The following is a 27,844-nucleotide window of genomic DNA, read 5'->3' as shown; positions in this document are numbered from 1 at the left end:
TCACAGCCAGGCCTTGATGTTCTCCTGTTTAACGAAGACAACTTCACATTAACATCTGAACACTAACATCCAACAAAGCCACTCTATAAACATGATGAATCAAGACAAAGACAATACCACTCCAGAATCATCTCTGAACACATGGCAAAGTGTCAATATTATTCAAACTACAAAATGTCAAACATATCCTTTCTATGCTAATGTGAGTGACCGCTGCTTCTTTCTCAGTTACAACTTTAGCATTTGGCTATTTTTCCCTCCTCCTAAATAAGACTTTTTAAGATACCAAATCACAGAATTACTACCACTTCCTGAGGGCATGCAATCCAGAGCAAAGCCAGTCTTCCTTAAATTTTCCCCAAATTAACCTAACAATCTTACATCCTACAATGAATCCTTTCTAATGTCCTTTTACTGAGATGCCCTATGACTTCTGATGTGTGTTCTCCCTCATGGCAATGAATAATAAACCCAACTTGTTCAACTAAAGTGCTCTTAGTGGTCTTTGGCTGGAGGGAATGGACAAATGCCAAACTTAAAAGTAGGAACAGTATCAGGCCTGTTGTTCAAATCTTCTTTTCTCCTTCCTCTCTTCAGAGTCATTGACAGGGGCATGAAGAATATGAAAATAGGTGATACTTAACTCTTAAGGAGTAGGCAATATTTTATTCATTTATTTATTTATTCATTGGCTCATATGCTACCTCCAAAAATAATTTAAAATTGCCATCATTATTCAGTGGCTTCAGAGGTACAGTGTGAAGGGCACCTCTCTGAGAATTGTCATATAAAGAAAATACTCTGGTCAGAGAAACACCTAAAGACAATGGAATCCTCAAATGACACCGATGTTTAACAGACACCCCTTCCCCCACAGCTGAGGCTCCCTGTACATTTTCCTCAACCAGGGATGACATATTAATCACCTGCTGTCAGGTTCTACCTGACTCCCTGTCCCCATAAGCATCTCCTTCCCTTTGCTGGAGACTTTTCATTCCCATCCCCATTCTCAATTCCTACCCCCTACTGATGGAAAACTCAGTCTGGTTTCAGAATCTAAAAACAAATCTTCGTTTTTTTCCCTTAGTCTTGAAGAATTTAAGAAGTTCTAGTTCAATCCTCAGGTAAATCCAAATTAAGTCACTCTTGGCAAAACCTAATGATTTTCAAGTAGAGCAGTACTATTCTCATAAAAGGCATTTAAAATACGTGGGGACTTGATTTTTGCTTGTCGTAAAGACTGAAGTGGTGTTACTAGCATTCAGTGGACCAAGGCCCTGCAATGCACAGGACAGTGAAGAACTGACCCATCCAAAATACCAATAGTACTCCTATTGAGAAACATCTCACCCGTAGACAGAAATTATCCACCACATCCAACCGGCCTACTTCTCCCCATACCCACACCATATATCAGTAATCAATGATAGCACACTCCACTGAGCTGGATGTGGCCTCAAAATCTTTCTCAACATAACAATGCAGATGTGTCTTGTCAATCCAATTTGGCATGGAAGACAAAACCTACTTGCCATTCCTACCCTTATCTTTTTCTTTTTAAGACAAGGAAGCTTCATGGTTATTGAGATGAAGTCTTCACCCGGCACATTAATCCTGTTCCATTTCCTATGCCTTGTAGCAATACCTAGGTCATCTGATTGCTCTCCCAGTCCTTCTAGACAAGGGCCCTATCAGGGACATGAGCTCTGTGGCTGGGACCCTGTACCACACCAACAGGTCTGACAGTAAATACTTGCCTGCCAGTATTAGTCTCTGAACAATGCTTGCTCCTAGTGCATGAGTAAGCTACACCCTCTAGTGGGAAAACCGCACATAGCATATTGAACTTCTTTGAAAGAATAATACCCCAAAGAAAATCCAACTCAAAGTGATTGAAGTAAAAAAAGGGGAGGGGGAGCAGATTTCCCTGGCTCTTGTACCTGAAAAATCCAGAGGAATCTCTGAATTCAGGCATGGCTAGATCCGGAGTCTCAAAATGTTGCCAGAAATTTTTCTCTCGATTTTTTGGATTCATCCCTGTTTTCCTTGAGGTTGTCTTCATTCTCAGATGAGCTTTGACCACTCCACCCGACTCACATCCCGGGGGTAGACCCTGCTAGCTCTAGAGTTATGATTTCAGTAAAAGAGAGTTTTCCTTTACCAAAACTTCTAGAGAAAGATTTGAGGCTTATTAGATCAGCTGGGATAAGATTCCTAAATCACTTGTTATGGCTACAAGCATGCTGAAATCTCACTGAAATCCACTGAATTACAAGGCACAGCAGGAGCCAGAGGTGAGGCAGCCCTACCATATGGACTAGAAGAGGATAAAGAATTGTTCCCCAAAGGAATACTGAGGCACTATTGCCAGGAGAAATGAGTGCAAGTCAAGCAAAAACAACAGACACTTTGACACTCCCCTCTCTGGATGCCATCTTTCCCTCCTCTGAATCTGAGGTTGTCCTCAGGCCTGCCCAAAGCTCAATCTCCAGCCATTTTTCCTGCCTTTAGTACAATTAACCATATAGCCTACTTATATCACAATAAGTTATGATACTCCCAAGAGCCAAAACACTCTACTATCTTGGTAGAAAACAAGGAGATATCACCCAGAGATCTAAGCTTTCTGGAAAACACACGTTCATACCCATACAAAATGATTTGACTTCCCATTGCACAAACCATGGGAAGTCTGGTGTCCTCTCAATTTCAGAGGACCCCAGAGCATTTATGCACTTATGGTTACTACCTGGTCTGTATCCCTAATTTACTGTTTTCCACCAGCCTCTCATTTCATCTTCTGATACCAATGCCTCACACTCTACCACTTTGGTGCATGTTAGACTCTCCCCATCTGCCTTCATTGCTCAAGCACTTTCAAGGCTACTCAGGGTAACAAACACTTTCTGAAAGTTTGGGACAATAGAGGAGGATAATGGCTAACACAGCATAGGAAATATATCAGGATTCTTTTGGTCAAGAGTGATGAAAATCCAACTAAAAGTTGGCTTAGACCAAACAAGAAATACGTGGGTTCATGCAATTAGGAGGATCCAGGGTGGTTCTTAATCCAAGCACAGCAGTATCCACAAACTTAAGCAATACCAGGAGTCTTACTCTCCACCTCTGCCCTCTACTAGTCTATGAATTTCATTAAATGCTGGTTTCATCATCTCCTGTACAGACTCCATCTACATGATGAGATAATGGCTGCTATCACTCTAGTCGTGCGTCCTTAAAGCTCATGAGCCAGAAGGAAAAGCATTAGGGGTGGGAAGAAGGGAATCCTGGGGCCCAGTCAAACATCCCTCCAATCAATACACAACTGCAATCCCCAGATATGGAAAACAGAATAGTTTGTTAAGTGATTGTCTTATAACCTCTAAAAGATTAAATTTAAGCATAGAAATGAGGATTGAATCACATCTATATTATTTTGTGTTAAGAAACAGTACATAAATTATTTTCATTTAAAATATGTCATATTTTAAGAAAATAGATCATATTAAAGAATATGATTCCAATTTGAAAATTTTAATTGAGTATTGATTTAAACTTAGAATTTTAAGTTGAAAGAATAAGAATTTTATTAAGACTATAAATATAATTCACATTTTGAGGAGAAGTTGTCATTTGCCATATTTATACATTTAATTGAAGAGAGTTTTAACATTTACTTATTTGGGAAAGTTTCGTTTATGAAACAATTGATGTGTGTAAAAAGAAAAATTTAGTATATTGGATTTATCCATTCATTCATTAATTCCTTCATTCAACAAAACTATGTGTCCACCTGTTTATTTTTGAGAAATTGATTCACCTGTATGGTTATTTGATTGTCTGTCTCCTCTTACCAAACTGAAGGTAGACACATATCCACTTCTCAACACAATCGTTTCCTTGCACCTAGTCCAGTGCCTAGCCCCAGAGCAAGCACTCAGGAAATATTTGTTGAATGAATGAATGAACCATTTAAGGCTCAAAAGGCAACCAGCTTTTGAAAACTACAACTATTTTCTCCCTGTTACTTTTGGAATGTAAGGACCATCAGTTTCTGTCCCAGTATTAGGCTCACCTACATGCACCCAATTCACCAGCATCTTCCATTTCTTTCCTTGTAACAGGTGAATGAGGTTGATTCAACTTCTTCCTATAGGGGGTAACTTGTTCACTCAGCCAAGGACAGGAGAGTCATACAGAATGTGAGGGGAAACTGAGTCCTGTGCGCAGCTGGGACATGCTCTTTGTGGAGGAATATGAGACTGAAATGGTGGGCTGCAACCAACGAATATTGGGCCTTGGGAGTCAGATTAACAAATTACGAATGTATGCTTTCAGTTTTAAAGTTTAAGCAGAAAGGAGCCATTCTCACAATTCCCAGAGTGATTTAGGAAAATTAATCAGATTGTCAATTGGAGGAATAATTACAAGAATGCACAATTTAGTAATTAAAAATTGGCTTTCGAAGTCAGATAGTTCAAATTTCACAATGATTCTCTGCAATTTACTGGCTGTGTGACCTTTAGCAAAATACATAACCTGTCTTAACCTGAGTTGCATCACCTATAAAATGGGACAAGTAATACTTATCTCACAGAGTTCATAGTGATTAAATCTGATGATGCATTTAAAATGATTGGTAGAGTGACATAGTGAATAAAAGAATGCAAACAAATAAACAAACACAACAAAAATAAGAATTTGCAAGGGAGAGGCTAGAACTAGTTTGATGAGACAGAGAGACAATTAAGAAGTGGTGACAAAATCAGAAAACTGCAGCTCTCAGTCAGAAAAGGTTGGCAAACTCTTAATTGTAACATTAAAGATAAAGGGAAGGAAAACATGAAAAATAACTATAGTCACTTCATTTTAATCACAAACTCACAACAAAATGGAATAAGTTGTGACAATAATTTAGATGAGGAAGAGGAATGGGATGGAACCTGCTCAGGCTAAGGAGATAAGAGACTATCAGAAAATGAATGGTCTCATCTACTAGATATTTTATACAAACCTCACGGTAACCACCACACAAAAAATCAGAACAGAGACACAAATGATAAATAATGAGAAAGCCATCATAGCAAATCACCAAACTGAATTGGCAGTCAGAAATACATGGGACGAGAAATGAGGGAAATAGAGAACAACCAGAAAACAAGAGAATGGCAGTATTAAGCCCTCATATCTCAACAATCACTCTGAATGTAAATGGATTGAATTCTCCAATCAAAAGACACAGAGTGGATGGATGGATTAAAAACCAAGACCCAACAATATGCTGCCTCCAGAAAACACATCTCAGATCTACAGACAAACAAATCTCAGAGTGAAAGGATGGAGGATGATACTCCAAGCTAACGGCAAACAAAAACAAGCAGGTGTTTCCATACTTATATCAAACAAAGTAGACTTCAAGATAAAAAAGGCAATGAAAGATAAAGAGGGGCAGTATATAATAAAAGGGACACTCCATCAAGAGGACATAACACTTATAAATATATATGCATCTAACACAGGAGCATCAGAGTACATAAAGCAACTATTAACAGACCTAAAAGAAGAAATCAACATCAACACAATAATAGTAGGGGACCTCAACACCCCACTGTCATCAATGGATAGATCATCCAGACATAAAGTCAACAAGTAAATAGTGGAATTAAATGAAAACCTAGATCACATGGACTTAATAGGTATATATAGAACATTCCATCCAAAAACAGCAGAATACACATTCTTCTCTAGTGCACATGGAGCATTCTTAAAGATAGACCATATGTTGGGAAACAAGGCAAGCCTCAATAAATTTAAGAAGATTGAAATCATATCAAGCACCTTTTCTGACCATAATGCTATGAAACTAGAAATCAGCTACAAGAAAAAAGCTTGGAAAGTGACAAATGTGTGGAGACTAAACAATATGCTACTGCACAACCAAGGGACCAATAAAGAAATTAAGGGAGAAATCAAAAAATATCTGGAGAAAAATGAAAATCAAAATACATCGTACCAACTCATGGGATGAAGTAAAGGCAGTCCTAAAAGGGAAATTCATATCAACACAGGCTGACCTTAACAAATAAGAAAAATCTCAAATAAGTAATCTCAAACTACACCTAACAGAACTATAAAAAGAAGAACAAATAAAGCCCAAAGTCAGCAGAAGGAGGGAAATAATAAAAATTAGAGCAGAAACATAAGAAATAGAAGCCAAAAAACAGTAGAAAGGATCAATGAAGCTCAGAGCTGGTTCTTTGAGAAGATAAACAAAATTGACAAATCCTTAGCCAGACTCACTAAGAAAAAAGAGATAAGCTTCAAATAAATAAAATTAGAAATGAAAGAGAAGAAATTACAATGGACATAACAGGAATACAAAGGATTATAAGAGAATAATATGAAAAACTATATGCCAACAAATTGGAAAATCTAGAAGAAATGGATAAATTCTTAGACTAATACAAACCCACAAAAATGAATCAAGAAGAAATAGAGACCAAACACAAGTAAGGAGATTGAAACAGTAATCAAAAGCCTCCCAAAAATAAAAGGCCAGGAAAAGATAGCTTCTCAGGAGAATTCTACCAAAGATTCAAAGATTGAATAGCTATCCTTCTCAAACTATTCCAAAAAATTGAAGAAAATGGAACACTTCCTAACTCATTCTATGAGACCAACATCACCCTGATCCCAAAGCCAGACAAGGACAACACGAAGAAGGAAAATTACAGGCCAATATCTCTGAGGAACATAGATTCAAAAATCCTCAACAAAATATTGGCAAACTGAATACAGCAATACATTAAAAGGATCATACGCCATGATCAAGTGGGATTCATACCAGGGATACAGGGATAGTTCAACATCTGCAAATCAATCAATGTGATACACCATATCAACAAAATGAGAAATAAAAATCACATGGTCATCTCAATAGATGCAGAGAAAGGATTTGACAAGATCCAACATCCATTTGTGTTAAAAATTCTCAATACAATGGGTTTAGAAGGAAAGTACCTTAACATAATAAAGACCTTATATGATAAACCCACAGCCAATATCATCCTTAAGGGTGAAAAACTGAAAGGGATGGCTTTCCTCTGGGGACAGGAAGAAGAAAAGGGTGCCCATTCTTGCCACCCTTATTCAACATAGTATGGGAGGTTTTGGCAATTAGACAAGAAAAAGAAATAAAAGGTATCCGAATTAGCAAAGAAGTGAAACTGTTGCTGTTTGCAGATGACATGATTCTATGTATAGAAAACCCCAAAGAATCCACTAGAAAACTGTTAGAAACAATCAGTTACTAAAGCAAAGTTGCAGGGCACAAAATCAACTTAGAAAAATCAGTTGCATTTCTATACTCTAATAAGAAACTAACAGAGTACTCCAGAATACAATCCCATTTATAATCGCAACAAAAATAATACAATATCTAGGAATAAATTTAACCAAAGAGGTGAAAGACCTATGCAATGAAATGTATAAAACATTATTGAAAGAAATCAATGATGACATAAAGAAATGAAAAGATGTTCCATGCACATGGATTGGAAGAATAAACATAATTAAAACATCCATATTACCCAAAGCAATCTACAGATTCAATGCAATCCCAATCAGAATCCCAATGACGTTCTTCACAGAAATGGAACAAAGAATGCTAAAATTCACATGTAGCAACAAAAGACCCTGAAAATAGCCAAAGCAATTCTGAGAAAAAAGAACAAAGCTGGAGGCATCACAATCCCCAACTTCAAAATATACTATGAAGTTATAGTAATCAAAACAGCATGGTACTTGTACAAAAACAGACACACAGAACAATGGAACAGAATTGAAATCCCAGAAATAAAACCACACAAATATAGACAGCTAATCTTTGACAAAGGAGCCAAGAACATACAATGAAGAAAGGAAAGTCTCTTCAATAAACGGTGTTGGGAAAACTGGACAGGCACATGCAAAAGAGTGAAAGTAGACCATTATCTTACGCCATACACAAAACTTAACTCAAAATGGATTAAAGACTTGAAGGTAAGACCTGAAACCATAAAACTCCTAGAATAAAATAAGATGGTACGCTCTTTGACATGGTTCTTAGAAGGATCTTTTCAAATACCATGTCTACTCAGGCAAGGGAAACAAAAGAAAAAATAAACAAATGGGACTACATAAGACTAAAGAGCTTTTGCAAGGCAAAGGAAACCAGGAACAAAATGTACAGACAACCCACCACCTGAAAGAAATCATTTGCAAATCATATATCCGACAAGGGGTTATACTCCAAAACACATACAGAACTCATACAACTCAAAAACAAAAAAGCAAACAACCTGATTGAAAAATGGGCAGAGTCTACGAACAGACATTTTTCCAAAGAAGATATACAGATGGCCAACAGGCTCATGAAAAGATGTTCAACATCACTAATCATTAGGGAAATGCAAATCAAAAGTACAATGAGATATCACCTTATAGAATGGCTATAGTTACCAAGAAATATAATAACAAATGTGGAAGAGGACGTGGAGAAAAGGGAACCCTCATACACTGCTGGTGGGAATGCAAACTGGTGCAGCCACTAGGGAAAACGTATGGAGATTTCTCAGAAATTAAAAACATAAATACCATATGACCCAGCTATCCCACCGCTGGGTATTTATCCAAAGAACTTGAAATCAACTATTCAAAGAGACATATGCACTCTTATGTTCATTGCAACATTATTCACAACAGCCAAGAGGTGGAAGCAACCCAAGCGTCCTTCTACGGACGAATGGATAAGGAAGATGTGGTATATATATGTATACAATGAAATACTACTCAGCCACTAAAAAAGACAAAATTGTCCCATTTGCAATGACCTGGATGGACCCGGAGGGTACTATGTTAAGCGAAATAAGCCAGACAGAGAAAGACAAACACTGCATATTTCATTCATATATAGAAGAAAAACAAACACATGGACAAAGAGAACAGATTAGTGAGTGGTTACCAGAGGGGAAAGGGGTTGGGGGTGGGCACAAGGGGTAAAGGGGCATATATATACATGGTGACTGACAAACAATAAAGTACACCTGGAATTTCACAGTGTTATAAACTACTATGACCTCAATAAAATTAAAAAAAAAAAAGAAACGGTGACACAGAACGCCATGCGGGGAGGAAAAGTGCATTAAAGAGGGTGCTTGCAATTATTTAAAGTGTAGCTGCATAGAGTGTGGACTCATTCAGTGCCTTCTGTGCTGCTCGGGCAGCAGCCTGGCATTCTACTGTATCGGGATTTCCCAAATTTCCCTCAAGTGTTCTTTGTAGATGATGTCTCCCAGACAGCCTAGGAGCAGAGACTGTTTCCTAATCACCTCTGTATCTCTGGTGTCTAACATATTCCCAGGTCCCACAGACTCTTTTAGTAAATGTTGGCTTATGGTAAATAGCTCTTGGCATTTTGAATGATTTTCTTTTCTAAAGAGTGACTTCTTAACTCTCATATCTGTAGAGACCAGACTAAAAGATCTGTACTAGTGACAGGGAAAATACAATAAGGTTGATCGTTAAAAAGAAAGCTTGTTGAGTGTCCTAAGTTTCATCCTTAATCTTTTCACTTTCTTGTGATATAACCTTGATCTTGTGCATTATGGTCCAAATTAAAAATGGAAAGCAAAAGGCCTTGTTCCTTAATGCTCACTCAGAGCTCATGTTTATAAAAAGCTTCCCATGTTGGTTTTTCTTTTTTCTTTGTTCGCCTAATCTACCACCTTGTGTTTGGTTTTGAAACTGCAATTCTCTACGCATACACCTACGTGCAACATCCTTTCACAGGATTTCCTTCTGTAACTTGAGAAAACTTAAGATGCTTTGAAAGTGAACTTCAGAAATATCACGTGTTCATAATCCAGCCCTTGTAACTTCAACTATAGCTGGAAAAATAGGAAAGTGAAGAGACCGCTGATCAATCAAATAATAACAACTAAACTTTGTGGAGTTTTTGCTGCATGCCAGGTACTGTTCAAATAGATTACAAACATTGCCTCAGAAAAAAAAATACAAGAGCAAGAATGTGGAGAAACTGGAACCCTTGTGCACTGTTGGTAAGAATGTAAAATGGTGCACTGCTATTAAAAAATTAACAATAGAATTACCATACGATCCAGCAATCTCACTTTGGGGTATATATCCAAAAGAATGGAAATCCAGATCTAGAAGAGATATTTGCACACTCATGTTCACTGAAGCATTATTCACAATAGCTAGGAGGTAGAAGCAACCCAAACGTCCATTGATGGATGAATGGACAAACAAAATGATGTATATACATACAATGGAATATTCTTCAGTGGTAGAAAGGAAAAATATTCTGACACATGCTACAACGTGGATGAACCTTAAAGACTATGCTAGGTGAAAGAAGCCAAACACAAAAGGACAAATATGCATGATTCTACTTATATGAGGTACCTAGAGACAGAAAGTAAAATGCCAGCAGCTGAGGGGCATTTAGAGAATGGGGGTTGTTGCTTAGTGGGTGTAGAGTTTCAATTCGGGAAAATGAAGTTCTGAAAGTGGATGGTGGTGTAGTTGCACAACAGTAGAAATGTACTTAACGCCATTGAACTGTACACTTAAAAATGGTCAAAATGGGGGGCCGGCCTGGTGGCATACTGGTTAAGTTTGTGCGCTCTGCCTCAGCAGCCTGGAGTTCACAGGTTCGGATCCCGGGCACAGAACTAGTGCCACTCGCCAAGCCACGCTGTGGCAGCATCGCACATAAAAAATAGAGGAAGATTGGCACAGATGTTAGCTCAGTGCCAATCTTGCTCACACACAAAAAAAGTGGTTAAAATGGTAAATTTTATATTATGTATATTTTGCTGCAATTTAAAAAAGTCATGTAAAGAATCATTCATGTGCAGACCCAAGACTGTACTTGTGGGGCTATCAGTCTTCCTTTTTTTTTTTTTTTTTTTTGAGGAAGATTAGCCCTGAGCTAACTACTGCCAGTCCTCCTCCTTTTGCTGAGGAAGCCTGGCCCTGAGCTAACCTCCGTGCCCATCTTCCTCTACTTTATACGTGGGACACCTACCACAGCATGGCATGCCAAGCGGTGCCATGTCCGCACCCGGGATTCGAACAGGCGAAACCCGGACGCCGAGAAGTGGAACGTGTGAACTTAACCGCTGTGCCACCAGGCCGCCCCCTGGTCTTCCTTTTTTTAACCTGTGTTAATAAAATCTACATACGTTCAAAAAAAATTAAAAAACAAACAAATGAGGTAGTGTGGTAAACCAAATTCTTTGCTGCTCCTTCAATTAAGAGGAGGAGTCTTATTCTTCTCCCCTTGAATTGGGGCTGGCTTAGTGGCTTCCCTGACTAACAGAATGTGGCACTTCTAAGGCTAAACATAAGAAGTCCTGTCGCGTAGCTTCCTCCTCTACTGCTTGGAACTGCTTGCTCTCTGCACTCTCTAACTCTGAGTATTCCCTATCAGAACCCAAGCACTTTCCTGTGAGAAACCTAAACCAGAGGGAGAGGCCGCGTGCGGGCAATCTTGATGGAGCTAGAGGACTTCCAGCCTAAACTGCCAGTAACCTAACATCCATTTGAGCCTGAAGTTAACTGCAGTCTCAGCTGACATCTGACTGAAAATACCCAAGACACCTCAAGCTAGAACTGCCCAGCTGAGTCCAATCAACCCATAGAATGATGACAGATCACAACAGATTGTTATATTAAGCCAATAAATTCTTCAGTAGTTTGTTATGTAGGTACCATAATAATGCCCATTTTTCCTTGACAAACCTGAAGCTTAGTTGAAGTGCTTGCCCATAGTCTTTCTGCCAGTGCATGGAGGAACTCACACTTGAACCAGATCTTTCTGGTTCTAAAGCCTACATTGCTGACCACTAAATACACAGTTTCTCACTCAAAACAGCTGTAATAGGATTTTTTCTTCAAAAACCCTGTAGTTAAATTCATAGTTGAGTCTTCCCACATTACTCAACTCCAAGGGTAATGACACCAACGTGCATGGCGGCCCCTCTACTTGTGCAGTGCACAGGCCCCATAGCCATAGAAGTGACCCAACAAACCCCAACCCCAATCCTCAAGCAGACCCTGTTCTGTTAAACGTCAGACCTTCTAAAAAAGGGATTATCTGTCATCCAAGGGCCTAAGAAGTTTCAAGGGAGAAAAGAGGCTTGTGCTAGAACCTATGAGAGCATGAGAAGTAAGAAGTATTTAAAAATTTCACTAAAAAGTGGGGATTAAGAATTCAAAAGATCTCACAGTGGTTTGGGGCCATTTAGTGTAGGGCAAATTTCTCTGTAGAGCTCTGTAGAGCTCAGAGCCCCCCTCATGATGCTGTATGAGGGTGTGGAACACTAACTCAGGACCCTAATGAAAATCCACATCACCAGGGAACAAAAAAATCTTGGAGATAAAGGGACGCACCTTATATATTCTACCTAAAAACGTTTAAACTAGTTTTATGCCTCATTATACACAGCTGGTGCTCATAGCGCTCAGAATCTCTCTTTAGCGTTTACTATAATGATTTGTAGGAATGTTTTTGCTTCTCTTTCTAAACTTAAAGTAGGAAACATATCTTATTTGTATTTCTAGCCCCACCTTAGTGCTTTTTACCAAAGGAGGAATACTAATCAAATGAAGGAATATATTCAATTAAAGATTCAAACCAATTACACTGAAATAAACCTTATCACGTGCCTTCTATCTATGCCAAGCCCAGTGCTAGACTTTCCTATACAATTCCTATTTCTTCTTCAGAACAATCTAAGAAACAGAAAAAGCCAAGAAATTGCTTCATTTAAGTTCAAATATGAAAGAAATTGACAAAAGCAAGTAACATGGGAATAGGAATTTATCTTCCCTTACAAGAAGAATGTAATATGAAAGCTGCAATTAAGGTGAATAGTACATAAACATGATGAGGTTTTGTTGCTGTTGTCGTTGTTTTGATTTTCTTCTCAGAACCCCACATCAAGATATATGGTTTGACATATGGAATGAAATGGCTAGAACTGTGACTGCCTAAGGCAAGCTGAAACCTGTGGCACCAAACCATAGTAGAGAAGGAGGGAAAACCAGTAGGTTTGATATCAATCAAGAAAAGAATATGAAGGACCAGGGGAACCCAAGCCACCGTCAGTCCTTTGTACAGGAGAATCGTCTAGTCACCCGTGTCTTGTCAAATCGTGTCTTATGTAGCTTCAATGCACACTAAGTTTCCTAAGAGGTATTTGTATCATTTCAACACAGATATTTTGCCCATTTTAATTAAATGTATTATAGGGGCAAGAAGGCAGGATCTGGAGGGTAAAAGATCTGGGTTTCAGTCCAGCTGTGTGACATTGAACAAATCATACCTCTGAAGATGGTTTTCATCCCTCAAAAACAAAAACGATTAAGCTGAATCCTGCCCATATGTCAGAGTGCTAGGGAGTTTTTCATGAGACACTGATGTGAAAGCCCTTCGGAAACGTTAAAATACGTTAATTACCTGCACAGAGTTCCAAATGTAGAGAAGAGCTGATTTAACATTATCATCTTACTGCCCTCCCTACCCCTCAACCTAAAGAAAAAGAAAAAAAGTTTTCTGTTTTTAGCTGGGTGAATTCCAACAACGTCTCTATGGGAACCGGGCCACTTTGCAAATGACAAACTCGAGGTCCCAAGGCTTATCCAAGGCCAAAGAGCATCAGCGGAGCCAAACACAAAACCACAAACTCTTGGATCAAACACAGCACTTCCGGCGCGGCGACGCCGTTACGTAAAAGCAAGCCCAGCCCCAGCCCTTCCCGAAACGCCACGCTTAACATGGCTGCCGTGTCTCGACGCCTCCTTCCCACACTCAACATGGACGCGGGGTGCGGGCCCGGCCCCGGAAGATATCTCTCCGGAAATGCCCGAGCGGCGGCGGAAGCGGAAGCGGCTCGGCGGTGGGGGCCGTGGGAAGTGTCTGTCGCGTTTCTCCCTCCCTCTCAACCACAATAACAGACGGAGGGCCGGCGTAGGTGAGGCGGCGGCCGAGGGCCGGGGGGCCGTGCGGCGGGGCGGAGGAGGCCGGATGGGGGCTTCGGGGCTCCCGACCGCCTGGGCTCTGGATCTCGGGCCTTCTTCGGGCCTAGAGCTCCCGGGAGAGAGAGATTGGGCTTGTGGTTCTTGGCCTTTTAGGCCCTGGTTGCGGGGTTTGCCACCCTGTCTGAACCTGGCCCCGGATTCCAGTATACAGAACCCCTTCTGGGCCTCGCTTTCCTCAACACAATGGGGGGTTTGGCCTGGGTACCTTCTGGGACCCCATCCCACTCCGGGCTTCAAGAATTCCACGATTTTAACGTAAGTCAGTGTTTAAGGCAGTAAATTGAGGAAGGCCTGTAGTCAGCGTACTGAGGGGATGTCCCTGAGTAAGACGCCGTGAATACTACGTCTTTGAGAGGCCGCCAGCCCTGGGATCAGGAGCCCCATTTTCTAGTCTTTCCTCATTCACCGACGCACTGTGTGACCTTGTCTAAGTCCATTACCCTCTCTATGCCACAATTTGCGTATCTGTAAAATGAATGTATTGGATGCCTCTGATGCCCCTCGCCCTGAAAATCTGATTCCAAACTCCCTTACAAAAAGTCTTTCCTTAGAGACAGACCTGAAAAGCATGTCTTCCCTGCATCCTGCATAGCCAGGAGTTGACTGACAAGAGATGTGTACCATGTTCCTTTCCAGACACCAAGCCGGCCAAGGGCAGGCAGCTGGGCACTTGGGAAGATTCTTGTGCTTCCTGTGCAGTGGGAAGCTCCGTCCCAAAGCCTTTGTTATATAAACCCACACCAGCCGTGTAAAACACCCCACTGTGAAAAATAGACCTTGTTTTTTATCCTAAAGCTGCTGTCAGCTTGCTGGTTCTCTTTGAGCAAATCCTTTCCTCTCTCTGGATTTAAGATTTCTCATCTGTCAAATAAAGGAGCTGGATTAGGTCACTCGTTCTTAATTCCCTTTCCCATCCTCCCAGCACAACTGAAGAATAAAATAACGGCTCTATAAGGCCATGATTTTCTCGGTGAGGGAAAAGGTGGAATGTGGAGGGTACATATTATGTATCTAGTTGTATAGGCTGAAAAATCTGTGCTTGTAATTTTTAAGTTTCTTTTTGACAATTACTGGTTTAGGTGATCCCTAAGTCTCCCTCCCTCTCTAAAATTTGTGATGCTGTAATTCTAATGCACCCTTTGGGTAAAGAATATAGACGTTTTTATGTGTGTTTGTTTAAATGACTGTGTGCCTAGGGGTACACACTTTAGGAACAAAGATACTAAGGCATAGAATAGGAGAAAAAGGAAAAACCAGATTTCAGTAAGGTACAGCGATAGAGTGAAATGAAATTGGACTGGAACTGGAGTTGAAGACCCGAATCCTTGCTTCAGCTCTGGTACTTTCTGGCTCTGTAATTTTGGACAAACCAGCTTACCTCTCTGGGCCTCCGTTTCCTTATCTGGAAAATGAAGAGTTGGACTGAATGATTCCTAGATGCTTTCAGCACTGTAATTCTGGGAGGTTTTTTTGCCTATTTATTTATCTGAACAGCTTGGTGGGTGTGGTGGGCGTTTCTTGAGGCAAGAGAGGCCGTCCTCCTGTCATAGATGTACAACATCTGTGATGTGAGGAATGGGGTCATGTTAAGTGACATGCATGATTACTTTGTTATGAGCAAGCTGAAGCCATAGGAGCTAAAAAAAGGCATTAGAAACCTGAAGGGCAGGGAAGCCCTTGACCCTAGGATGATTGAGGACATTGGGAAGTTTTAAATGGAAGAGAGCTATTTTTGGTGAGGGTAGTGAGAGGTAATTTAGGTTTTAGTAGTTGAAATGACTGACTTGTAAGAAACTGGTGGTGGAATCTGTCTCCACTCTGAGACTGTGAACTTATGGGAAGAAAGACTGTCACCGCCTAGCACTTAGTAGGCAGTAAATAAATAATTGAGTGAGGGAATGGATGGATGGGTGAATAGATAATAATCAGGAAAAGAATGAGTTTCTCCAGAGAATTGTTATTAATTAGATATAGAATGAAAAATTGATTCAGAATTGTGAAAATTTTATAAGAGGTCCCTAAGGTTTCTGGTTAGTTGTAAGAAAAGTTGGTTCATCTCTGCCCTATAAAGTGTGTTAATAAGAGACAAACACATACTCTGGAGGGCCTGGTGTGATCCTAGGAAGGGAGTAATTGGTAGAATAAGTCAGGGATGGAGGAGGATGTTGACAGGATGGAACAGGTATAGGAAGATTTTTAGTTGTGACATTTAGGGAGTAAAGGAATGGATTTATATACGATTTTTGTAGGTATCAGCAGTTGTCAGCATTGTGGGCAATGTGTTAAAACCTATATCGTGGAAATAGAGGATTAAAGGGAAAATAACGTGATTTTGCAAGCGAGGAAATATTGGCGCTATCTTACAAGAGGTGGAGATAACTATGAAGGTTAAGGATGAAAAGATAAGGATAAAGTTGAGAGCAAGCAGGAGGAATTGAATTAGTAGAGGATAGTGTTGTTTTGTTTGGAATGGGAGGAGATTTGAACTGGCAGGTTGGAAGAAGAGCATGCCTAAGAGAAATTATGTTGTGGAAGGACCCTGATTTAAAGAATACTAACAGACAATTCAGGCTTGTTACTTAGAATGTATGGGCTGCCAGGGCAAAAATGATGCTTCCTGTGGCTAAGGTCTGCTAAACAGAGTCACAGGATGACTGGAGGATCCCCAGGGCTGCTACAGGCTAGTGTGTGGGAGCCTAAATTAGATGGACCACAAACCCTAATTTGTGAAGGAGGGTGCAGTCAGCAGCAGTTCTGTCAGCATCCAGAAGCCCGTCTCGGGCACTGGGCATAACTCTGGAATGCAGGGAGACAGCCCAGGTACAGATGACTGGCTTGATGATGGGGTGTATAGCGTAGGCTAGGAAGTCTGGATCCCAGCCTGAGCTCTGACACTTGATATGTGCCCTTAGGCAGGTGACTTGTCCTCTCTGCTTCTGTTTGTCCATATGAAGGTTGAGGAGCCAGTGTTGGACAGGGAACTGTGGATGAGCATTGATGGGTCTGTGAAGCCCCTGAAATTGTATCTGTAATATATGTAATTCCATGTGCATGAGTCTGGGTAGTTTTGTTTTTCTCTTGGAGAGATGATGTGCAGCTTTCATCGTAGTCTCAGATAGGTTCATAACCCACAAAAAATTAAGACTGTATGACTAGATAGTCTCTGGGGGCCTCTTCAACTTTTAACATTCTGGGATTCTATAATTTGGTCAGACTAATATTTCTTTGAGCTTTACAGCCTGAGTCTCCAGAACTTGCTTACCCTAGGAATAACCTAGTGCTGCAAAATAAAATCTTCACGTATTTATTTTTTGTTGTTAGTGCTGTCAAGTCGATTCTGACTCCTGGTGACTCTGTACAGCTGAATGGAACCTCGCCCGGTCTTTTTGCACCATCCTCTCATCTTCTGGCACTGTATCAGATAATGCTCCACTGCTTCATAGGGTTTTTATGGCCAGTTTTTTTTCAGAATTGGGTGGCCAATTTCTTCTTCCTAGTATGGAAGCTCCACTGAAACCTGTCCACCGTGGATGACCCTGCTGGTATTTGAAATACCACTGGCATCGCTTTCAGCATCACAGCAACACGCAGCCACCACAATATGACAGCTGACAGATGGGTGGTGTGGTTCCCTGACTAGGAAAAGAACCCAGATGGTGGTGCCGAATCTTAACCACTAGACCACCAGGGCTGGCTCACATATTTATACTCAGCTGTTATTTATACTCACCTCTCTCTTACCCTCCATGACTCCTCTGTTGGGCCCATTTCAACGGGTTCATCTTTATCTACTGCTGATAACTGGAATTTCCCTCCTTTCCCCCTTCCCTTTTAACCTGCTGCTGCTTTGGACTTTCCTTACCTTGTTGAGTTTCTTAGGTGACAAATGGTGATATTTTGGAGATAGGGGTAGGAAGAAAGCAAGACATAGAAGGCTAGCCATGGCAGTTTTTTGTTCTTGTTGCTTTTATCCTTCATCCCACTGAAAGAAAGTTGGTTGAGAGAAAGAGTGCACATAAAAGAGAGATACCATCGTCACTTGGGACTTTGCATGTCTTGATTGCTGGGTTTTTTTCCCATGCAGGGATACCAAGCCTCTGTTACTCAGTGGCCAGGATGAAATGGTCAGCATAGCCTAGCTAGATATTTCACTTAAATGAAGATGAAGCCAACTTTACTGAAACAATTTTGTTGTGCTTTATAGAGTTTGAGTGGCGGTGAGGGAAAATAAATGAGTTCTTTAATGAGGAAGCTTTTTATCTGCCAGACATTTCCGGGGGCACCTACTTGGACTGGAAAGAACTGATGGATTTCCCCTGGCTATAGGTCCTAAGGTGTTAAGCCCCTAGATGTAAGATGGAGATCTTACCTTTTACCCCTATGGTCATCCCCACAAGCCCTTCCCCACCAAAGGCTTAGAGCAGGGGAGTCACTACCAAATGAACAGATCTTCATTTGTAGGCATGATATGGGAAATATGTATACAACTTCACCTAAAATTTTGTTAGTTAGTCCTGCTAATTTAGGCCCTTTGGTAGTTAATATTAGTGCATATTGTAGGTTAAATAGATTTGTGTGGACTTGTTGGAGACCCAACCTCAGATAATGTTGTATAATGTCGTATCTGTAAGTAAATATTTTTCCGAGTTCTAAACAAGTGAGCTTTTATAAACTCAGTGATGTTTAAGGTGCAGTCTGTTTGGTTTAAAAATTCAAGCATAGGTTGTGCACTGGGGCTACTAAGTCTGATTCATACAAAACCACAGCATTGCAAAATAATAAGGAATAATAAAAGGTGGAATCATAAAATGAGGGTGTAAATTATTAAGTGATGTGGTTTCGCTTTAGAAAAAGAAGGGAGAAAGGTTGACAAAGAATTTTCCTTGACTGCGTGAAAAGTCAAGAACATGGTATCCATAAATAGTTGGAGTTGTCAAGATTCTTAAAGGTGAAGCCTGTGCTAAAATGTGATAGCTGGAGAATTAATTTGTGGTTGGATTGTTCTATACTGGTTGTAGTCTTGTTGAGGCATTTGCATGCTGCAGGGTAACTCTTATGTGTTCTTATTGGAGTAAAATCTGATGGCATTTTTGCCAGGGTTATTGACTTGGTGCTGCGATCACTGAGTGCTGTGGTAGCAAACGCAGTGCTCAGGGGGGCATGAAATGGTTCTTAGCAGCCTCGAAACTACTGGATGCATATGGAATAATGGAAAGACTGAGGGATGTTCATGCATCAGACACTGGAAGACTTATTATGAGCGAGGACTTGTTACCACCTGGAGGCAGGAGACTGAGATTCTTTTCCTTTTTCTGGCAGAGACATGACCGATAAGATTCTACATGAGGCGCTGTAGTAGAAGCGTACGTTAAATCTCACAGGGAGCTCCGAAGGGGGTGAGTAGGAGTTTTTCACAGAGGACTTAACATTTAAACTAGATTTTGAAGGCAGATTAGAGGTTTCTAGGCAAAAAAGGGAAGGGAAGGATGTTCCAGTCCAAGTTAATAGCTTATTAGGAATGAAAGATCCGTGTTAGTTTGGGGGAACTGGGGATACTGGTGCAGCCGGAGTGAGTGTCCTGCGGGGCAAGTGGTAAGGATGGAGAGATAAGATTGGAAAGGTGGCCTGAGACTGGATTGGGAAGATGTTATCCTCTGGAAACTAGAATTCCTTGTAGGCTTAATTGGCTTTTGATGTTTTTTTTAGGAAATATAATATACATGACCAATCTAAAATCTTCAAACAATGGAGAAGGATAAGAAAAGTAAAAGTCTCCTTTCTACTTTCTTAAACCTCTGTTCTCACTGCCCAAGGTAACCACTGTTAATGTTTTGTTGTGGATCCTTCCAAAAATTTCCCATGCAAACACAAGCATATTTCTCCTTTTTCTTTTATGCAAATGGGATAATACTTTTGGCGTATCATACCTCTTGCTTTTGTCACTTTATATGCAGTCAGAGGAATGCTTTAAAAAGTTAACTCTACCTTCAATGTGGAGTGTGGTATGGTAAGCATTTATTCAGCAAATTACTTATTGTGGGCCTACTGTGTGGTAGACTTTGTTCCAGGCCCTGGGGATACCGTGGTGGGCATCATTTAGGAAGCCATTGCAGTAGCCCAGATGAGGGTTGATAAAAGCCTGAAAGCCAGTAGGAATGGATGCAAAAGTCGTATCTTGATAAAATTGATAAGAAGAGCCAATCAAGTGGCTGTGGGAAGTGAGAGATCATAATATGTTGAGGCTGATTTCAAGATTTCTAATTTGGGAATCTGATAAACTACAGTAGGGAAAACAGGTATGTGTGTGTGTGTTTTGGAAGCAGGGCAGTGTTTGTGGTCGTGGAGACAGTTCAGTTTGGACATAATATTTTTCAAGGATGTTCAAGGTTTCTCATAGCTGGAGGAAATAAAGGTCGGAGCTCAGGAGAGAGAGGAACCAGAAGTGGAAATCTTTTTTTAGTGTATTTGTAGTAGCTGAAGCCTTGAGAATGGATACAATTCGCCAAGGAGAAGGAGGTTGTAGGGTGAATTGGCAAAAGAGGCTAAGGAGTAGTTATGGAGGAAGGAAGAGGACCGAGAGAAGATCACTTTAGGAGCCAAAAGATGAGAGGTTTTCACAGAAGGAGTGGTCAGCAATGCCCCCTACTACAAATGGGTCAGATCGGGGAGCACCCAAGAGAGGCTATTGGGTTTGATGCTTAGGAGGTCAGAATAACCTTAGAGCAGTTTCAGGAGCCATCAAAAATGGAAAGATCCATTTGGAGGGGGAAGGGCAGTAAGTAGGAAAAGATGGGCAACAATATAATCAGAAGCAGACGAGTATAGTTATAACTTTTTTTGTGGAGAATTCTGAGTATAAACTTTGTTTCTGCAGAGGTCTGTTAGCCAAAATGTGCTGGACAACATATAAATAAGCTTCTGAGAAGGCAAAACGGATGTCACAAATTCAGTGCACTGTAGCTCATGTACCTACTCTTTGCAGAATTCCTTCGGCCCATAGTACTAGGTACCTGTTGATACTAATCCACACACAATTCTAAAAGCTTACTTCTTTGGGTTTCCAGGTGATAGCTGATTAGAAGTAAGAAATTAGAGGTGGTAGGGGTGGGTTTTTCTGGGTGTGGGTGGAGTACAGGGAGAAGCAAGCATGCTGACACCTGCCAGAAGTAACAGCACATAACCTTTCAGTGAGGGAAGAAGAGACCAGAACACACACACAAGCACAAGAAATAGGAGAATTCACTTAGCTTTGTAGTTGTCTCCCATTTACTGCTGAAGCAAAGGAGCCCCAGGAACTCTGCATACTTCGGTAGCCCCTGAGGGGAGGCGTCACAGAATATAATGTATATTCATATTTATAACTTTGGGTCATCGAGGAAAGGTTAAGCTTTTATTGAGTCAACTCTGTAAGAAAATAGAAGCCTGCAGTCTGCTTCAGAAAACTTTAACAGTAAGGATTATAGTCAGGAAAAAGAAAAAATTGGTGCATAAAATGGAGCAAACACTATTTAATCTAGAGATCCACTGATCTGGAACAGCAGTTCTATGCCTCACTATCACATGGTTAAGTTTAAGCTCTCAACTAAAGTTCTCTGAGTTTGAGTCCAGATACTTTTTTGTTTTAGGAAGATTAGCCCTGAGCTAACTGCTGCCAATCCTCCTCTTTTTGCTGAGGAAGACTGGCCCTGAGCTAAGATCCGTGCCTATCTTCCTCTACTTTATATGTGGGACACCTACCACAGCCTGGCTTGCCAAGCAGTGACATGTCCGCACCCGGGATCTGAACCAGTGAACCCCAGGCCGCCAATGTGGAACATGCGCGCCTACCCGCTGCTCCACCAGGCCGGCCCCCAGTCCAAATACTTTTTCAGAATTTTACCAGTGATAATTGATAATGCTATTTAAAGGACATTATTTTCACTTAGTTTTATCTTCACCTGATCAACAAAATAAAACAAAAAGCCTCTGGGTCCTGGCTCATCTGACTTGATCTCTTCTTCCCCTCTCCACTCCTCCCGCTTTCTCTCTCCTTCCCTCTCTTCCTCCCTCACTAAAGCTTATTTTAAAAATAAACAAAATGTACATTTGACACAAAGTGAATTAACCTCTGCTCCTTAATATTTGCAGGAGAAGGAGAAGGAGAAGGCTGGTTTTATTCTCCCTCTGAAATTGCACATAAAATTCTTTCTTTTTTGAGGAGAAGGTCTATAGTTTTATCAGATTCATAAAGGGGTTTATAACCCACTAGTGGAGTTTAATCCCCTCATTTTATAGGTGGGAGAATGAAGAATTTAAAAGGTGACTCAAGTTCATAGAAGTAGTTTGTGGCAGATCCAGGAGTCCTCTTCTCCCTTTTGCTGTGTTAGGAGCAGTCCTAGAATCACAAGCTCCTGGAGTTGGGAGGGGGTTTGTTTACTTAGTTCAATGATTTTGCTTTACATACGAAGAAATTGATGCATGGAGAAATTGAGTGAATTAGCTGGGAAGCAACAGAGTACAAATTAGAATCCAGGACTCCTGATTCCTTGGATTTTTCACTCATTCTGCATAGTGCATTTTTATAGTATGCTCTATTGCTCTTCAGAAAAAGATATTGTGCCTTTTATGTAATATTTTTATTCATTTGAGTGTGGTTTGTACTGTTGTAATAGCATTACCTTTGTATTTTAAAATAAACATTGTTTTACCTAGGTTTTATGGGGATGATTTCTGTCTGGGCTTGGTGTGCTTTAGTCTACTCTGTTCTCTGTTTGCCTTCAGGTGCTTTGAACTCAAGTAACCAAGAGGGGAGATTTGGTCTTTGATACTGGAGATAACGCAGCAATGGGCCCGAGAAAGAAAAGTGTTAAAACGTGTCTCGTGAATAGTGAACTCCCTGAGGAAGCAATATCAGATGAAACAAAGGACTATATGAATCAACTTTCCCATGAAGTGCTTTGTCATATTTTTAGGTAAGATTTTGTTTGGTTCACTTTACCTACCTGGAATGTGTCAGTAGGAGCAAATCCTAGAGCTGTGCTGTCCAGTATGGTAGTCACTAGCTGCATGTGGCATTTAAGTTTAAATAAAATTAAAAATCCGGTTCCTCAGTTGTACTAGCCATATGTGGCTAGTGGCTACTGTATAGGACAGCACGGACAATGAAATTAGAGAGTATTTCTTTTGGTGCAGAAAGTTCTATCGGACAGCCATCTTCTAGACTGTGTTAACATTCCAGGCTTCTTGGAATTCTTATTGACTAATAGATTTGTTGACTTTTGTTACTACAGTACAGTGTATGTGTAACATAAGGCAGTGTTTCTGAGTTTTTTGACTACAACCCACAGTGAGAAACACATTTACTCCATCTATACATATATGTAAGTGATTGAAACAAAAGTTTTGTGAAATAATATCCATCTTTAGTATATGCAGTGCACACATGAAAATTGTTTTGTGATAAATTTTTTCAAAATCTTTTTTAAAATTATATTTTTATACAAAGTGCATTATAACAACGGTTAAATGAAAAAAAAAAACCCACAAAAAAACCCAGAAAATCCCTGTCGTTCCAGTTTCCTCTCTTCTCTTCTTTCCTTCATTATCCATTCAAATAAACAAATCCTAACATACTTTGTCTCTGGAGTTAGAGACCTGAGTTTGAATCCTGAGTGTTTTTACTAGCTGTGGACCAATGATAGATATAAAGATATTATTATAAGGATTCAATGAGATAATGCTTTTAAAGCACTTAACATGCTACGTGGCGTAAATGCTTGGGAAGTGTTAATGGCTATGATTGCATTCTGCCTTTTTTTGTATTGGTATGTTGTCTTCATAGTTATCCTTTTAATCATTGCTTTCTATTTCGTTGAATATGACACCGTAATTACCTTTTCCCTTGTAGGCTGACTTCTGGGTTGTTTCCAGTTTTCCTCTTATGTAATTGCAATTATCTTTTCTAAGCGTCTGGATTTTCCATTAATTTAGATTATTTACCTGGGGGAAATTTTCATATATAAAGTTCTTAAAAATATTTTGAATTTTTAAAAATTATCAAATATTTGCAGATTAAGAAGTTTTAAAATAGTTATAGCAGAGTTACTTTAGGGAACCACGGGCACTTTATTTTTCCTTTCTAATGTAAATTTGTATTGGTCTTTTATCTTCTGTAGTTTGTTATTCTGTGACCTAGTGTAGTTTTTGTTAGTTCAGTTCTGTCTGGGAATAGAAGGCCCAACTAAAACAACTTTTTTTTTTAACGTAACAAAATGATACTAAAGTTCATTTGGCAGAAAAAAGTCTTCCAGAATAGCCAGAATTTTTCAGAAAAAGAATCTAACCCTACGAGATGTTCAAATATATTCTAAAGTGTACAATAATTAAAGATTTAGTGCTGGAGAAAATAGTCAGACAGTTGGGTAGAACAGACAAACTCCATATGTAGGCTCCTTATGTGGATTCAGATATATTTGGGGATCTAGTTTATGATAAGCTTGGTATTCACATCGATGAGGACAAGCTGAGTGAATTATTCAGTGATGATGTCACAACCTAAAAACCATTTGGAGAAAATAATAAAAGCATGTTCTTCTCTCTCATATCTGATGACTAAATTCTAAATGCATCAATGAATTAAACAATAAAGCTATTAAAATTTTAGAGGAAAGCATCGGTAAAATTGTCTCTAGAGATGTGTGTTAGATGTTTGTTGAATAATGGTAAGACATACTGTGAACAAATCCGACTGTTTTAAATGGAGAGAAGGTCAGATAACATTTTGCAGTTCAAACAGAGTATTCAAATTGAAGGAGTGGAATCAAGTAGAAGGCTGTTAGCCTGATTATAATGAAAAAATGAAAAAAACATGCAGCAAACTGGCAGAATATAAGAAGACCTGTGAACCAAGCAGAGTACTTGAATTTGGTATGAAATGTTTCCTCTAAAAATAAACAGATTGAGTATTAGGCTTCTAAAATTTTTATTTGAGGACCCATGATGTAGTCCTGTAGTAACTACTTGGCATGTTTTCTAAAATGTATTTGATCTGCCTTTTGTACTCTGGCTCTTTGACTATATACTTATGAAGAAAAAATACATTTCTTTTTCTGAGGGCAAGTATGATGTAAGATCGTCTTCATGTGGTTACTGAACTGTTGGTATTTAAAGGGCGTGTGATATTAACTCAGGCAAATACTTTGGATAACAATGATTTGGGGAAAAAGTGTTTTAGTGGCAAAACTTGATTTAGAAAATAAATTCAATATTTTTCATTGTTTATAAAATGTGTAGTCATTTGTTTCTGAAAATTATCCTATTTATATCTAAGTTATGGAGACTGTAAATTAAGTTAGTAATGCTGGTTTTTGTAGAAAACTTGATTTGATTCTCTTTATTTAATTAGTTTTAAAGGGGAAGGGAGAGGGGCCAGAGGCAGAAAAGAATGGAGCAGGGAAATATTTAGCAGGCATACTTGCATTTTCTTTTTAGAATTAGCTTAACTTTGAGGAGTTAGAGTCAGACCCAACTGCTCTTCCTCCCTCTTACCTAGCTGTTGACTTTTTGCAGGTTAACTATTCTGAGCCAATTTCACCACTTGTAAAATGGAGTAATAATAGCACCTACTATAGCAATGGGGATTCTAGCAGGAAACAAGGTACACTTGGCTGGAATTTGAAGATAATTAAATGAGGGGATAATTTAGAGAGGCGTAGGTAGGGTTAAGGGAACCAGTAAGGGATGTTGAAGAATTCAGCTAGGGCACTAGAAACAGCAGAAAGCCTTTGCCTTCCATCGCCAGTCAGGTGCTCGCCTGAGGGCAGGGAGCAGCAGCGCAGAGAAGGGAAGAGAGGATGGGGGGAGGGCTGAGTGGCAGACAGAACGACCTGCCGGGAAAGCTGTGACACAACGACTGCAGCACAGTGTGTGTGTGACAATACTGCAGTCTAGGGTAGCTTCTACCTTTTTTTTTAAAACAATTAGGTGTGCACAGAGGGATGTTGAGAGAGAGAGGAGATTTTCTGATCTTTGAAAATATATATTGGTGTTATTGGAAACAGAACAGAGGTAGGGGTTAGTTGAAAAGTTTCAGGAAGGAAGAGATAACAGGGGAGGTTGGAAAAGAGGAAGTTGTAATTTAGATGAGGTGTTCTCACTTCACTCTTATGCAATACTTTTATCAGAGTGTGTGACCTAAAAGATAAAAGATTTAGGAGAAAAATTGTACACTATAAAATTAGTATACATATTTGTTGACAGAGAAGGTACTATAGTTTCTAGAACAGGGATGGTGTTGAGAGGGACCAGAGAGAATTTGTTTAGCACTACAAGAATGTGTTCTATAAAAGCTATGAAATATTATTGACCATGTTCAAATTGATCAGTTCTCTCTTGTCTTTCCCACATTCCCTTATCAACATACCTTGAAGTACACTAAGATTTTTTTTCTTTCTGTTTCTTTTTTTTTGTTTTCGAGATTTCATTAGTCCACAAAAACTTTTTAAAAGCAGCAAGGCAGGTTTTATCAAATGCCCTATGGATGGAGCTCAGTACTTTATTTGGATATTTGAGTATTTGCTGACTTACCTGTTTTTAGTAAAAAGCTACGTATGCATGTTAATCTTAAAACCCTGTGAATATTCCTAAAGTCTCATTTCATTTGAGGGGTGGGTGAATGGAGGAAGGAAAAAAATAACCTGTCAGTGAAAGGAAGTACTTACCCACTTGATAAATATAGGTTTCTTTCTCTCATAAAGGTACCTCCCTCTGCAGGATATCATGTGTATGGAATGTCTTTCTCGGAAGCTAAAAGAAGCGGTGACCCTATATCTGAGAGTTGTGAGGGTTGTGGATCTCTGTGCTGGGCGGTGGTGGGAATACATGCCAAGTGGTAAGTGGATTTAGCCTGTAAGGTACAGTGGAGCCCTGCCCGAATCTAATAATAATGTTCCGTCAGACGTTACTTGCTGTCTTGAGATAGGCAATCTGTCACCTTGTAGATCAGAAGGCAGGATTTTATCTAAATTATTTAGGTTGGTTTAGGTTGATAAAACGCATTTTGCCTGAGGCTTTGCTATTGTAGTAATGTGTTGTTTTCATTTCCTCCTCCTTAAGAAACTGCATCAGCCCAGTAGTCCACAAATATATCATTAGAGAATACTTATTGATTAACTAAATATATATCTGTCACATTAAACCAAGTGTCATTTGTCCTAAGATGCAGGTTTTCATAGTTTTCCTGTACCCCTTAATGGCACTGTCTAAGTAAACAAATATTTATCTAATTTTGCAGAGCTGTTCTAGTAGGCCACAGAAATTACAGTTCTGGAACTTTCATTTATTTTAAAAGGCCTGTACTAGGTCTTGGAGATTCTTAAGGCATTGGCCTTGCAGGTGAAGAACTGAGAGTTAGCGGCCTAACCACAACAAATGGATCTCAGGGAAGGAGACCATCAGAAAAGAAAGTTGATGACTTTAATTAAGTAGAACACACCTGAAATGGATTACTCTTCTTTTCAGTTAACACCAGTCATTAATTAGTGCCCTTTAGTTACAGTTGTTTAGCAATTTTAAATGTCTTTTTTAACCACCTTTGTTAACAATATCTAGATCCTGATATTTCGAAAATGTGATGAGTCTGGGTGGGGGGTGCTTAATAGAAATGAAGTGCTGAGGAGATCATTGTTCTGTTCTGTTGTGTGGAACAGGACAGACTACCTCTGGAATAGTGGAATATTACAGTTTGGGGTGTTATAGCCTT

General features: G+C 39.7%; 1 protein-coding gene across 16 annotated transcripts in view; it reads left to right on the top strand.

Annotated features, from left to right (window-relative positions):
• Window positions 1-13,819: 13,819 nt before the first annotated feature.
• The window catches only part of FBXO38 (F-box protein 38), a 55,408-nt gene continuing 41,383 nt past the window's right edge, over window positions 13,820-27,844 (top strand). For 3 of the 16 annotated variants that reach the window (XM_005599318.4, XM_003362788.5, XM_005599314.4), the window contains exons 1-5: window positions 13,924-14,039; window positions 19,426-19,502; window positions 19,813-19,919; window positions 22,867-23,057; window positions 26,841-26,974. In XM_005599318.4, the coding sequence (XP_005599375.2) occupies window positions 22,930-23,057; window positions 26,841-26,974 (262 nt within the window). In that variant the 5' untranslated portion in view covers window positions 13,924-14,039; window positions 19,426-19,502; window positions 19,813-19,919; window positions 22,867-22,929. Of the gene's footprint in view, window positions 14,362-19,425; window positions 19,503-19,812; window positions 19,920-22,866; window positions 23,058-26,840; window positions 26,975-27,844 lie in introns of all 16 variants that reach the window. The other 13 variants (XM_070233051.1, XM_070233046.1, XM_005599315.4 and 10 more) reach the window with 9 other exon arrangements.

Source organism: Equus caballus, chromosome 14 (assembly GCF_041296265.1).
Source record: "Equus caballus isolate H_3958 breed thoroughbred chromosome 14, TB-T2T, whole genome shotgun sequence".
NCBI classification, from domain to species: domain Eukaryota; kingdom Metazoa; phylum Chordata; class Mammalia; order Perissodactyla; family Equidae; genus Equus; species Equus caballus.
The sequence above is the reverse complement of the archived record's forward strand: the minus strand, read 5'-3'. Positions and strand labels throughout refer to the sequence as shown.